The following is a 14,611-nucleotide window of genomic DNA, read 5'->3' on the forward strand; positions in this document are numbered from 1 at the left end:
TAAGAGCATGGCAGATATGTAGATTCAAGAGTATCTATAAAAACCATCTTGTTCTAATACTCCTGTCCACTGGGGGGGGAGAACCCCCACACACAGTTATCTGGGCATGCTAACCCATAATACATGGGTAGTTTCCAGACTTCTTTAGTCTAGGGGGAAGAACAGTTCGACAAGGAGAAAATTTTGTAGCAAGAATCACATCATTTATGTTGAGCAGACAATTATTACAGATGCAGGTTCTTCTAACTGGTAGCTAGTGGGGGGTGTGGGTGTTTCATTTTCCCTAGCAGGGATCACTTAAGTGAAGCCCCTTGCCCACAATGAACTGAAAATAAGAGTGAACATAAGGCAATCATTTGACAAAGTCAATATCAATGTTAGTGGCAGGTGATAACAGTCTCAACCAACAGCAATAGCTCTTACCTTGGTCAAGTACTCCTTCATGACCTGAATAAAGTAGGGCATGGCAAAATCCATGATGTTGTGCCTCCATGCAGTTTCCAAGACAACATCTGGCCTTAGAAGGTCATAACAGGTGAAGAGACAAGCTCCAAAACATTCTCTCTTTTCTTCCTGCAAGAACCACTGCAGCAATTCTTCTGCTAACTCTGTATCTTTGGATTCTGAAGCATATTGCATTGCATCCTAGAAGACAAGAGAACCTCTCATTTAAAAAAAAAAAAAAAAAAAGAAGTGTCACACCTAACACACTGGAGCAGGAACTATGCTAGGCATACCAAGTTTGGTCAAAGCAGTAATGAGCCATTCCAAAATAAAGCCACACCTCACAACTTTACCTTGGGGATTTAGGCTTCCAAGATGCAAAAACAGCTTAAGTGCATTATAGCAATACTATCAGAGGGGGCAGGATCACAGTTACTAGTATTAAAGCCGTGTGAACATAGGTCTACATAGCTTTAAGTGTTATATTTTCCAGTCTGTTACCTTGTATAGTCTGTCTTTCTTGCAAAGTTCTACACTCTGTTTCCAGCGATTGTTGCCTTTAAAGAGATATGCAGCAATTCTTCTGAACTCAATCAGCTCGTGCTTCTCCAAACGCTGAGCAAGGGAGATGTTGTCAAAGTTGTCATAGGCATCTATAGATGTCCTAAGAGCCTGAATTAGAATAGAATTAGTCAAACTTCAGTGCTTAACCGTACCAGAGAAGATCAATTTATGTTTTAGATAACATTTGAGCTGTTTGCAGAGTTCCTTTGCTCAAAACTTTTGAGCAGATTTTCAGATATTAAGTAATCCTGCAGTCTTTGTTATTGCAGTTAGTAGATGCGTAGTTACACCAGTTTATCTGTACCAATTAGCATGCACAAAAGAAAGGTGTTGTAAACAAGGCACAAAATTAAAAAAAAAAAAAAAAAAAAAAGCCTACCTGATAGTCTTCTTCTATAATGAAGAGATTATTCAGAGACTCATTCACTGATTTGTTGTTGTGGTTTTGAACTGAGCGCAAGTAGGGTTTAACAAGTGGAAGCTGTTTAGTCTTTAAGAGAAGAAGTAGTTTTGACATGAGAATCCTGAATATAGCAGCATAACACACTATAAGCTTGTAGATTTATCTGTGACAAACATTCACTGTCATTTACTCAACTGGAGTCAAAAACCTTTAATGTAGCCAAATGCTTCATCTCCACTTGTAAAGTCTTTCATAATTATAGGAAAATAAAATCAAGTTACCTTACTGAAGAAGTTTACAGCACGAGTATGATCCAGCCGGGGAGACAGCACCATCAGCAGATCATTGAGCAACAGGGGTTTAAATTCCAAATAAAACTGGATTGCTTTATAATACAGCTCCACATTGGCCACCTAGAGACAGCAGAGAGGATCATTTGATGTTCTATAGGGTTTATATAATTTTCTGCATGGGTTTTTCTGGTTCATAAGCAACTTCTTTTCATTAGAGGTAAAGCTACCTGAAACATGCCTACTCGTATTAAGAAATTTTGCTTTAGAGATTTCAGATTTGCTCAGTGTACTCAGTTCCTTTTCTGTGCTATTTGATTAAATATAAATCTTCAAAGGGTAATCCAAACAGTCATTTGTGGCATTAAGTCTACTTGGCATTTTACCATGTATCCAGGGTCCCTGACAAGCTTAAGATAGTGATGTAGAGGAAAAAAAAGTTATGCTGAAACTAGTACCAGTTTTTAAGCTAGGATAGCTTCTAATCAGGGGACCATTAGCTAGAATACAAATGAAACATGCAGAACTGTGTTGTCTTTAAAGAGGCATCTCTCTCACAGGATCAGGCAGTACCTTGGTGATGATATCTTTGAACTGTCCTTCTTTCCATGCATCTGTTGGGTGATTCATCATTGTGATGATGGCATTATCATACTCTTCATATTTATCATACAAGAACACCAGCTCTGCCCAAAGATGGGCTTGTTCTGCAGCTCTTAGAACCTGTACACAGAATTTAAGTGTTTAAATACAAGTTTAATAGATCAAAATAAATACATTTAAGGCCAGAAGGGGCCATGATAATCTAGTCTGACCTCCTGCATAACACAAGCAAGTGGTTTTCGACCTGCCGTCTGTCATCAATAGCTTTCAGCACTCTTTCAGCTTTGAAATCCAACACTTAACTTCAGAGCACTGATTTACTTTCATCTTGGTATTTCATTAGTGTTGAAGCTCAATAGATCAGGTGGTTTTATTATATTAAGTGTGAAAATCCTGTACTTTTATTAGCTGTCCAGAACTGCTTAAAGACACCTCATAGTTTCAAGACTTACCTTGGGAATGTTGACTCTGGACCAGAATAGTTCCAAGTGCTCCCTCATCTTCTGAGGCTTGAATTTGGAGTAGAGAATTGCTAGCTCTGTAAACATTCCCATGTGGGCACGCTCAAGTCCCAGTGCTGCTTCCAACATAGTTATCAGCTCTTCAAAGTATCCACGATCCTTAAAAGACAGGTGCAGTTAAAGACCTGCTGTAGCAAGAAGTTAGGTACTAAATGGATAAGAGACAGTATGCCAAGTTTGAAGCAAAGGTGATTCTGTAACACTGAGTTACAACAGCATCTGTACAGGTTGATGCTTTCAGTAGCATTAGAATCAGAATTATCTAGCATATGTTCTCTTCATTACCTGGTAATAGTTGATGAGCTCTTCCAATTCATCTGCATGCACTACAATATGAAGTCCACACATCTGGGCTAGACGGAATTCTTTCCCATCAACACATGCAAAGCAAACCTGAAATTCAGGGGATAACAATTAAGTTTTGTCCAGTTTATGAAAAGCACAGCTCTATCCAATTGTATACTGAAGAGTCTTGTCAACATAGGTATATTAGGATTTAAACACTATCAGTAAGACCTCAGAGGCAACCTCCTTTGGATATTTTCCTGAGCTGAACTCTTAAGACAAGGTAATTTACCTCTTTCCATGTTCGAGTGCTGTTTGCTTTCCGAGCACCATCAACAGCTGCTTGGTATTCACCTAGGTGAACCAATGTGGATGCCAAACGGCCAAAGTTTGACACGTTATTATACAATAGCTTAGCAGCATCATACATCTTCTCATCATAGCAGCGATCACCAACCTAAGATTAAATTGAAACATTAGTCTAATGAAGCCACAAATACTTATAACATGAATAGAATTTTCTGTAGTGACAATGGATTTTATTTTGAGATATTCCTCAAGTTAGATCCATCCCCAAGTCTGAGGAAGTTCTAGCCACTAGTCAGTCATGTCTAAAAGCTATTAGATAAAAGTCAGTTCTGCCTCAAGTTATTTGTATTTTTTAGACTTCTTGAAGAACTACATTGCATTAAACCCAATAAATTGGCATTCTTGTTGGCTGAACCCCAAAATCCTATTACTATGACAGCTAAGGAACCAAGAGCAGAAACTCACTTGCTGTATGTGAGCATTATTAGGTCCATTTATGAATTCTTCCAGCTCAGCTAGACGATTTGTTTTAGCAAGAGCAAAAATGAGTTCCGTCTCCACATAGGACTCCCGGGCTTTTTTGCGTGCCATCTGTAGGTACTTCACCAGCTCCTCCCAGTTTCCTAGGTGAAGAAACCTCACATTAGAAATAGTAACTTCCCACGATTGCATCACCTATAGTAAGAGAATGATCAGGACTGGAAGTTTGCTCTGTTAAGTTAGTTTTACAATGACAATTTCTGCAGGTAGCAAACATACCTTGGTCCTGGCTAAAGTAAAGAATTTGCCACTATGAGTGGCTAGCCTCTCATGCTAGAGACTACAATGATCTAATTGTTCCCCCTTGACTACAGAAAACAGTTAAAGCTTTCAGTTAACTTGCATTTTACTTTACTATTGTTAGAGTTGTTAAATGCAATTCTCACTGCACAGAATTCAGAAGCCTAGGGAAAATTTAACTCTGTGCAGCTAGAACAGCTGACCAGGAGAGGACAGTAAAGACTGCTGAGGAGCTAGCAGTGATATATTCATCTGATACTGTCAACCTGAGTTTTGACCTTTGATATTAGTATTATGATACAAGACATATCAAACACATTTCTCTAGTTCAGCAGAATTTAGCACTACCCATAACAGACTGTAGTGTCATTTAAATGACTAGTGGCTGACATGCTTTGATTAAACTTCAGATATCCAAACAACAGAACAGCACAGAAGATTCAGTTAGATGATAAAAAACTAGAAAAACCTACCGCTAGCATTGGCAGCTTGAACCACTTCCATGTAAGAGGAAGGATCATCTGCTTTAATGTAGGAGTCAATTGCTTCTTTTACCATCCCTTTCTGAAGCTGGGCTTTAGCAAGCTGACTCCACACAGCAGGCTCATTGCAGCGTTCAGCAAATTCATAGGCACGATCCAGGTTTCCAATGTGTTCAATCAATACCTGAGGAAATTATAGCATATCAGTCACCATCAGTACAGAAAGCTAATCTTAGGTTTTCAGACAACTAATGGGTCGCACTCACATTAGTTCTGTTTTTTCCTTTAGACCAGAGAATAATCAAGTCTGTTGGTTCTTTGAGAGCTAGTCTTGCTAATGCTCAGCATGACTCTCCCAATAACTGCTAACTTCTCTTCCACCTTCTGAAAGAAACTTAAGGGGCAAGTCTAAGAATGCATAAGTAGAATATGGCTAAAATCTAAACTCAACTGTGCAGCTCTGATTTCAACACTCAAGGCTTGTATAAATCAAAGTTGAGACCAAATTTCAGTAGTAGAAGGACAGACAGAAACTGGATAAGCCAGGAAACAATAGGAAGGTGACTACCCTGTCACTTTGGAAGGGGATGCTACTGCTGGTAGTCCACTTCAAAAAAGATGCACATCAGAGCCAGCAGCACACTCCACCATTCAGGCTTTTATGCTGTCTCAAGAGCTTTAAGATTTCCTAATTGGAGAATCAGGCTAGAATTTATGGATACCTGCACAGCTGAAGTGTTGACATCAAATTTCCTGAAGATGGCAAAAGCCTCCTCAAAAAGCTCATTACTGATAGCAATGTTAGCAATATCTGGAGCATCATAATTATCCAGACGGTTGATATATTCCATGACACGAGTACGGTCAGCTTTAATAGCTGTGAGAATGAGAAGGTTTTGCAGGTTCCTAGTAAGAAATAGACAAGGCTATTAATGAGTGCTGAGTCAGTTACTTCACAGATTAAAATCCACTGGCTATTGCTAGAGGCGAATACTGTATGAAACTCAAATTCAAGAACTTCACCATTCTAAACTCTCATCCCCAAACCAAAAAATGAGAGTGAAGCTAAAATTATGTTTACTCCCCAAAACTGCTGGAATTTTTACTGCAGCAAGCCCTAGCACAGAGCTAGATGGCCTCAGTGAAGTTTGTTGTAGCTTCCTATGTATGGTTTAGAACTTTTTACCCACCTGTGTTCACTGAACACTGAGTTATCAAGAACTATTTTCTCCAGCAGTTCAATGAGCTCATTGGGAAGATCAGCAGTCATGAAAGCTTTTACAGTAACAGACACTTCTTCGGGGTCCTGCGTCTCAGACAATGCAGTCTGCACAACCTATAGATAGAAAAGTCAAGCCATGGAGAAGCTATAGTCAGCAAGTTGCAAATATTTCACCTTCAATTAGAGCTTGTTCTGTCATTATGTTACATGTAGTATGAAGTTTGAGGGAGACTATACCTGGTCAATAAGTGGTCTTCTGTAAGGATTGCTTTCCAGCAGTACACTCCCCCACAATTCAGGATCCTTACGGCGAACTAAGTAACGTGAGAGGCTCTTGAAGAGGGAGTTTTCATTGCATACCTAAATGACAAAAAAAGTAGATAAGTGAAGTCATCTGAAGTTACTTAAAGCAAATCTTTAATAGATTCATAGAAATGTAAGGATGGAAGGGACCTTAGAGGTCATCTAGTCCAACCCCCTGTGCTAAGCCAGGGTGAAACATACTTTTAGAAGCACTTTTTTTCCCAGTGTTTATCTCCAAATCTTGGGACTGGGGAAAAACAAGTTAACTTCTAATTATGTGGTGTGAATTTGGCAGCAAGTAAAGCTCAGATTTCTGGTGTAAATCTTGAAATGAGAACTTTCAACATTGTCACTGTGGTAGTTCAAAGGAATCTCAACGCTTTCAAATTTGGATCAGATCCTTTTAAAAAAGTTTTTTTTCATCTAAATGAATCTGACTAAACAGGGACATGCCTTTTTATTTAAAAAAATTAAAAAGTTCATGGTGCTATACTTATGCCAGTTAATTCCCACTTATAACTTTAGCTTCAAAAGCAGAAGTTTGTTGCAATAATGCATAAAATCTCTTCCTCAAGATCATTCAAGTAGTTTTATTTTGTGGGCGATTCCACCCCATTTTCCCTAAACTCACTGGATATACGCACATTAATAAGCTCCAAGTCACACTGCCCACGCTCATAAGCCACACATGCCAAATGAGGGTCTCTCTTCTCACAGTACTTCCCCACAACACGGCTGTCATAGTAGGGATTCTCACGCAGAAATCTTTCTGGGTTGTTGTTGCTGTCTATGTAGATTTTGGCCAGTGCATTATGAGTAGCAGGTTCCTCACAACCCTCATGAATTCTTGCTTCTAACCATGGAAGGAGCAGTTTTAGCCTAGAACAAATATTAGTTTTATTAACAAACCTGCAGGATATACCCAACCCAGAGACCTCCCTAGTTTCTTTCTGAAGGCATTACACACAATGGTAGAGGGAGTATTTATCTATAGTTTTCTTTATTGAAAGCTATCAAGTTAGCTGAATGCCAGAAACCAAAGCCACCTCCACTAGGTCTTAATTGCAATGCCAAAGCATGCAGAGGCACCTCAAGAGTCTACAATTAAAGATGATCTATTCTTTTCCATTAGTTCCCCCAGTGTCCCATACAGGACACTACTGGAAGCTAAGGGAGAAACTTGTCACAAGGCTGTAATTTGTCTTTTATAATTTAAAATCACTGTAAACACAGTAGCCTAATGAAGGTCTAAACCCTTTCCCCTTTTCAGATAGATAGTTTGTGGTTAAAGCCTAGGGCCTAACAATCAGAAATTGATAAAGTTTATTCTGAGGGAACAAACATTAGCCCTAATTCAAAACCATGTACAGAGATTGTTATTTGTGGAGTTGGATACCTGTTTCTTTTTTCTACTTCTGCCACAAGCTCATCAGTGGAGAATTGACCTCTCACAACAAGGATCAAGTTCTTTATCACATCTTCAGAGCAATCTACATCAAGCAATCCCCCGATGACAACAGGCAGACGGCTTGGATTCACCTAAGCAACAAGAACACTTTACTCAAGTGACAAATTGGAGTACCAAACCATGGGGGTATTGCGTCTTCCTTCCCTGAGAATCCATTTACATGAATGAGAATTGCTAGAATATTGTTCAACTTCAAGTGGGCCTGCTTCATTTTCCCTACCTGGACTCAGACAAGCTCCTGAAGACTATGACCAGTTGAGAAATCCATAGCATCTGCCTCAATCATGTGAAGATTGGCAAGAACTTACAACTTCCTCAGACTTCAGCAACAGGGCTAAGTAAGTGAACTATGTAGTGTGCTATTCTCATTCTTATGGGGAAAGAAAGGTGTGTTAGGCCATTGTGGCATTCCCCTCAAAATGCAGCAGCTATATTAGCTTTCATGGAGGGGAAACGGTTTGTTGTACAAAACAGAATAAATAAAGCGTCAAATCACAATATTTTGAAGGTTGAACCCTCCTTCCCAGAAAAGGGTCTGTTTTCAATACTAAGGTAGCCAGAGGCAGAACCAGTTTATCACATAGGAGATTATACAGGTATTTGTTGAGAGCACAAATGAAGTTACATGGTTAACATCCTCTCCAAGTCTGATAGCAAACTCGGAAGTGGATTTGTTTGAAGTGATTTAGATTGAGTTTTGTGGTGTTGGTACTGCATGTGTTTGTAGCTATGGACAGTTCTTGTGAAAAGAAACTGGATGAGACTGTATCAAATCATTTGGACAGAAGCTTTTAAGTCCTTCTGGACATTTGGCTCTTACCTTCTGTACATAAATCTCAATATATTTTTGGAGGTTATTTCTATACAGGTACAGCACAAGGTCATGGACAAAGTCAAAGCGATCACATACAATGATCAGTGGTAACTGGTCAGTCAGTTTTGCTTCCTGCAAAGAAAAAAAAAAAAAAGAAAAAAAGAGCTATGAGTTACTACATTAAAACTAGAGAGTTAATAAATGAGGCAAGTTTGAGGAGACCAGTCTGTGATTCAGAGATAGTTTACTGTTTAGATTTCAGCTGTTTTGGTTTCCTAAACTAATTTCCCTGACACCATGTTACTATTGTTCCCAGTTCTTTGAAGCCACGCACATAGTGAATTGTCAAGGTTTATAATACCTAGAGCAAAAACCCATCTCAAATTTCAGTCACTAGTCCTTGGCACACCCACATCTACAAAACAGCTTTACAACACAGGACAACAAGTATTACGAACCTAAGCTATACTTCAGCACGTGTGAACTGCCACTGGTGTTCAGCGTGCAGGATTAACACTCTGGGATCGCAAAACGAGTGTAACAAAACTATTTTAAGGATGATGTGATCTCAGTCATGTGAGAGATGACCAGATATGCATGATTTGAGCTTGTTTCTCACCTCACACCTTAATCTGAAGAATCTCTGGTATCCGCAAGGAACCCACTGTTTAAGTTTAACTAGGATACCCGTGCAGAGTCACATCCATCTCAAGAACCTACCCAACTACCGCATTGTTGAATCACTTACTTGTGACTGCAGAGGTCAAAAAAATCAGAGCATGCATCAGTAGCCTGTATGTCCAAAGACCTTTGGGAACGAATGCCCCAAAATTATCTGGCAAAGGGCAACATGTCTAGAGTGGGAGCCAAATACTGTATGTTTAGAGCTCCCTGAAGAATCAACCTTGTCAGACCCAGCTACTAAAGTGGTTTAACATGCACATCCCAGAATGCAATTCTACATACAAATTGACACCAAAGGTGTTAACAGATGGGGACACCTAATCGGGGGTGGATTTACCTGGTACATGTCCTGCACATTCCACAGACACAAGGAACAGCACAAAAAATAACAGCTTCCATCAGGAATTTGTTGACACAGTAACCATTCATTGAGGATAGTGTGTTGTCAATAGAAAGACTGCTGAGTTACACACAAAACCCTTCCCCCAATAATAGCAACATTTCTCTCAAAGTTTATTTTCTGGGACATCAATCAGTTTTTCTGCACAACAGATGTGAGAAGTGTTAAGTAGCAATAGGTGTATTATGCTATTTAATAGATTTTGCTGTCACACAGCAATAAATGGCTATACAACCAGGAAAAAATGTGAAGGCAGGAAATGTTCCCAGATAAAGGCTGATTCTCTGGCAAGTCTGTTTAGAAACAACCTTAGCTAGCCATATTGACTGACATGTCTATAGACAGCAACAATGTCAACTGGCTACAGATTTTCAGCTTCATACATGGCATCTTTACATCCTCAAACCTGAAGATTTGCTCTGATTTCAGGTTATGGACACCACTAATTCTCTAGTAGTCATTTTCACAGAATGGTTATCCTGTAGTAGTAAGAAACTGAAGTGGGGTTTGAGTTGACATTTATTGTGGGGGCGGGGGGGATGGAGACAACTTTTTCCATTCATAGCTCATATAATTAAAATTCAACTGGCATTGTATGTTGAAGTTAAGTTTATTCAATGTGTCTACCTCTAAGATGCTAGGGAACACAGACTGGCTCAGCAGTATCCTCCAATACAGATAGTATCTGCTGACTTATGGATGCAGATGTGACTTGAGGAACAGCATTATCTTTCATATATTACAGAATGTTTCTCATATGGAGACCGATTAAGAACTCTGTTTTGGACTTTCATATGTGTATGTCCAATCCAGAGTTTCTGTTCAAGATATCTACTCCCATTAGGTTACACCACTTAGTAGTGATAAGTAACAAGCAATCCTGCCGTAAAATAGAAAAATACTGTAGTGCTAGTCAGACTCTACCTTGAGGAAGTTTTTAACACGTTCTGGATCATAGCAGTTGCTTTCTCTGCAGATTCGTTCCACTTCTTTAATTTGCCCTGTCTTGCATGCAGCTTGGATATATTTGAAATGCACATCTGGGTCCTGGCTGAAGTTTACAATTGAGCCCAAGAAATAAAATAGACCTTAAGGGAAACAAGAGACTCCATATTAATTGTCTTCATACCACATAAAAATCAAAGTTGATTATGTGATACAGTTTGCTCAAAGGACTTCTCCTAGTCTCAGACTGCAGCAGAGTAGCCATGGGATACCCAAGTAGACATATTTAAACTGGAGAAGCTAAACAAACAGTGGATCAACACCACACATAGAAGTGGAATTGTAGCTGAAGTGCGGTACTGTAATCTCTTCACCAACTGAGATAGCATGCACAGAAGGGAGTTTCAGGCTCTTTGGAGCAATGCAAGCAATAGCCAAGTCACAAATCATCCCTCTCCTTAGGGCATATATTACACAAGTCCATCTACTCCAGGCAAGTAACTGAAGCTTTATAGTCTAGTCTGGTTAGGAAGAGTCATGCCTTCCTTCACTTCGGGTTGTCATTGATCCTCTACACTCAAACTGTGGCTGAATCATGGTCCAATCATGCCAACTGAAACACTCATTCACTTCCATTTCTAATTTGCCCATGCAGTTGAGAGGATGGAATACATGTCTTACTTTGGAAAAGTATTAAGCAGCTCTGCTTCCAAGATGCTCCCTGGTAGGTACACATTTATAAGTGTGCAATATTCAGCTAGCTCAGTTTTGCCATGTATCTAGTGTCTCTTGCACAAACTTTGATCCTGCTATGCAAACAGTTAACACTCCTTACTTGACCTCCCTCAAATGCAATGAAGAGCTGAGCAGAGCAGTGATAGCTAGTTACAGGTCACACAAAGATAGAATTAAGGTCAAGTGTTATTTAACAATTACATGCATAAAGCAACTGCCATGTCAGTTAAGAAAAATGCTTGTGCAAGAAAGTTTAAGTCTCACTGAAATAAATGGCCAAGAGGCCAATGCTTGATAGTGAGTTTTTGGGCAATGCTGTTTAGCTACAGGCTTTTACACAGAAAGCAGCTTTGAAAGGGGACCCTGTTCACCTATATGGCAAAGGCAAGATAGTCCCTTACACAAGGAAAGTCAGACAGAAAAGCTTTCCAACAGTCCATTGGGAGCTGCAACAAGTCAATCAAAATCTGCAGCACCACTTAAGCCATTTAGGATATTTCCCACCCCCCTGTACAGATGCTGAAAGTGGATAAAATTCAGTCAGAAAGGGCTGAAAAATAGATTGGGAATGGCTAAATAACCAACAAGAGGGTGAGTGTAGAGGAGATCCAAGTATGTAGAACTAAGCTCTAAATATGAATAGCCACTAGTAGAGACAGTTTAGAAAAAGCATAAAAAAGGTAGAAGAGCTGGCAGCTACTTTGAGTATACAAGTTTGATGCACAGACACACACTGCCCTTGTCCCTATGGAGATCCTTTTAGGAGTCCCTGTTCTAAAGGCCTCCATCAAGAACCTACTTAACGAAATAGTTTACCCGAGAAGTTTCATGGCAGGAGTGCAACTGGACAGTGAAGTAGTCAAAATGGCAGATTTAGACAGACTTCTTGAACTGTTGCTTTTGGAGGGTCAGACAAGCCCTACAAATGTGAAACTTTCTAATGTCTATCAGGTTGCCAAATGGACTCAAACACTCCTATACACATTAGCATACAGACTATTACATCTGCAATATAATAGATCTTTATGTTTAAGAAAGTGAAGTAGTGCTAAACAAAGTATTCCTATTGCATCTTACCTTCAAAGCTCTTAAAAGACTCAAAGAGCTCAATAAGTGACTGTGTTGACAGTTGTTCATGGTATTTTGAAGCTACCTGAACACAAATCTGCAGGTTTTGACGAATGTTAGCAGAAAGCATGGCACGCAGACACTCCAGGGAGTCTTCCACTGATAGGGAGCCAAAATAATTCACCAGCCACTAGAGAGATAGGAAGATCATTACAAAGATTCTCCATATAAACATTAATACCTATTTTAAAGCTGCATAAATATTTCAAATTTGAAAGATACACTGCTTGCAGTGTGATAATTTTAAGATCCTGGAAGGTAAGCTAGCCAAAGCTATACAAGATTTTGGATTCTGTACCTCAGGGTTGAGAAGATGAGTGTGAACTACTGCACGCTTGATATCATACAAGTCAGTGAAGTGTTCTAATGCTCTCTGCAGCAGGCCAGCTTTCTCACAGAGCTGTGCAATGTGAGCCCTGTCATAGTGGGTAAACATCTGGTTTCCCAAGATAGCATCTGCAACCTATAAAGAGAGACAGTTGGAACAAGACAGTTTATTCTAGTTCTGGAGTTGTACATTGGATTATGCATGACAACTCGTCAGGAAAACTTACTACCCCAAATCAGAATGAAGTCTTGAACTAAAAACTACAGAAGATCCTGTAACTATTTTAAAGAGATCACTTAGGATACTACAATTAGAGCCAAGGTGAACAGTAGGTTTCTAGGCATGAACTTTGGAGCCAGGTCCAGATTTTTTTGAGGCAGGGAAGTTGTTAGGATCTACATATTCCAGGTCTAGCTACAGAACATGAAACAAAAAAAACTTTAAATAATTAGTTCTAGGCAAAGTTATACACTTTAAACTCAGTGAAAACAGTATCTAGTCAGAAATTAAGCTAAGTAGAAACCCAGAAGCTACTATAATGTCCTCTAAAATTTTATACCTATGCTGATGGAAGTTTGGCTACAAGATACAAAAACCTGTTCAACTGAGTTTGAGGACATCCATAGGACATACCTGAGGTGCATGCATAAGGTTCATCTCAAGTAAACGTGTTTGCAGGGGACCCTCAGAAGGGCGGTTATTCTTCAATGCATCCAGCAAGAAGGCAGTACACTGCTGAATTAGGTTGTATTCCATAAAAACATCCACAATCTGGAGGGAAAAAAAGCTTTTAGAACTGCAGTACCAGTTTAAGTTAAAACGTTCCATTTCAAGAATTGAACAAGTTTACTTCTAAATATGAAAGTTCAGATGCAGTCATGAGATCTAGCTTGATTTTACTAGTATTATCCCAGACAGTGGGAGCGCTCATCTCATGTTCTTGTAAGAGTATGATTGCCTCCTCATGAGGACAAGGAATTTCAACTAACAGGTTATGCTTGAAACCTCACAAGGCAGAGCCAAGTACCTGAGCTATCACTTCTTGGAAACACTGCTGAAACAAGCTTAGCTTACCTATTTAAATTGCTATTCAGTGTTAGAAAAATTTACTTTTCAAAAGCCACATCTTCAGGAGGCAATTTAATACCCTTTCTCCACAGGCAGCTGTAAGTGGCAAGAATGAATCCCAACTCATTTGCTTAACAGTCTTAAGATTTGCAAGATATTTTAGAAAGTTATTACTTGTGTGATATCCGCAAGGGGTTCTTCATCCTGAACTAGCATTTGAGCAAACTGCTGTCCTTGGTCAGGGCTGATTCGCATTACATTCCTCAGCAGGAAAATCCAGTCTGGAGTATATCCAACCTGTAAAAAGTAGCCACAATCAAGAGTTAGTGCTTCAAGAGAAGCTAAGTAAAGTCTCAGATACAAAGCCAAGGAGCAGCTACATGGAAGCATCAGTTCTTATCCAAATGAGTGCAGATTCTTCGTTTATATCTCAAAGCACTCCCCCCCCCCCCCATCTGTGTGGGGAATGTAAAAGAGCTACATGGGTAGACAAGCATGGAGATGTTGCCCAAGATCTGTCAGTGGATCAATCAAGATTTTAACTCGAGTGCCACATACCCCCTTTAAGTAGTAGGCCAAAGTTTAAGTTTTCAACTAATTAAGAGGATAGTCTTGAATGCAATATTTCATATATAGCTAAATGTTCTGGAAAAATAGATATCCTATGAGAACAGGTATATCATAGTGGAACACTTTAAAAAACCAATGTGGCTAATTTAGCCTATTTCAGAAGTTTTGCTTTAAGTGTCTCTTAAACAGAAGTAGTTCCCCTTAATTTGTGCTCCTGAATGCAAGAGGGTTTACAATTTAAATGTTATCTATATGTAGTTAGCAC

The 14,611-nt window shown here is 39.3% G+C and overlaps 1 protein-coding gene across 1 annotated transcript in view; it reads right to left on the reverse strand.

Annotated features, from left to right (window-relative positions):
- The window catches only part of CLTC (clathrin heavy chain), a 50,464-nt gene that overhangs the window by 7,519 nt on the left and 28,334 nt on the right, over window positions 1–14,611 (reverse strand). The window contains exons 10-30 of the mRNA XM_032784941.2: window positions 13,951–14,073; window positions 13,342–13,479; window positions 12,679–12,843; window positions 12,330–12,510; window positions 10,497–10,660; window positions 8,495–8,620; window positions 7,603–7,745; window positions 6,851–7,085; window positions 6,141–6,263; window positions 5,872–6,017; window positions 5,404–5,587; window positions 4,673–4,865; window positions 3,885–4,042; window positions 3,403–3,567; window positions 3,111–3,218; window positions 2,757–2,924; window positions 2,275–2,424; window positions 1,693–1,824; window positions 1,388–1,498; window positions 946–1,116; window positions 424–645 (exon numbers count right to left, since the gene is read on the reverse strand). Coding sequence (XP_032640832.1) covers window positions 424–645; window positions 946–1,116; window positions 1,388–1,498; window positions 1,693–1,824; window positions 2,275–2,424; window positions 2,757–2,924; window positions 3,111–3,218; window positions 3,403–3,567; window positions 3,885–4,042; window positions 4,673–4,865; window positions 5,404–5,587; window positions 5,872–6,017; window positions 6,141–6,263; window positions 6,851–7,085; window positions 7,603–7,745; window positions 8,495–8,620; window positions 10,497–10,660; window positions 12,330–12,510; window positions 12,679–12,843; window positions 13,342–13,479; window positions 13,951–14,073 — 3,306 coding nt within the window. The remainder of the gene's footprint in view (window positions 1–423; window positions 646–945; window positions 1,117–1,387; window positions 1,499–1,692; window positions 1,825–2,274; window positions 2,425–2,756; window positions 2,925–3,110; window positions 3,219–3,402; window positions 3,568–3,884; window positions 4,043–4,672; window positions 4,866–5,403; window positions 5,588–5,871; window positions 6,018–6,140; window positions 6,264–6,850; window positions 7,086–7,602; window positions 7,746–8,494; window positions 8,621–10,496; window positions 10,661–12,329; window positions 12,511–12,678; window positions 12,844–13,341; window positions 13,480–13,950; window positions 14,074–14,611) is intronic.

The sequence above is a fragment of the Chelonoidis abingdonii genome, chromosome 20 (genome assembly GCF_003597395.2).
Source record: "Chelonoidis abingdonii isolate Lonesome George chromosome 20, CheloAbing_2.0, whole genome shotgun sequence".
Taxonomy (NCBI): domain Eukaryota; kingdom Metazoa; phylum Chordata; order Testudines; family Testudinidae; genus Chelonoidis; species Chelonoidis abingdonii.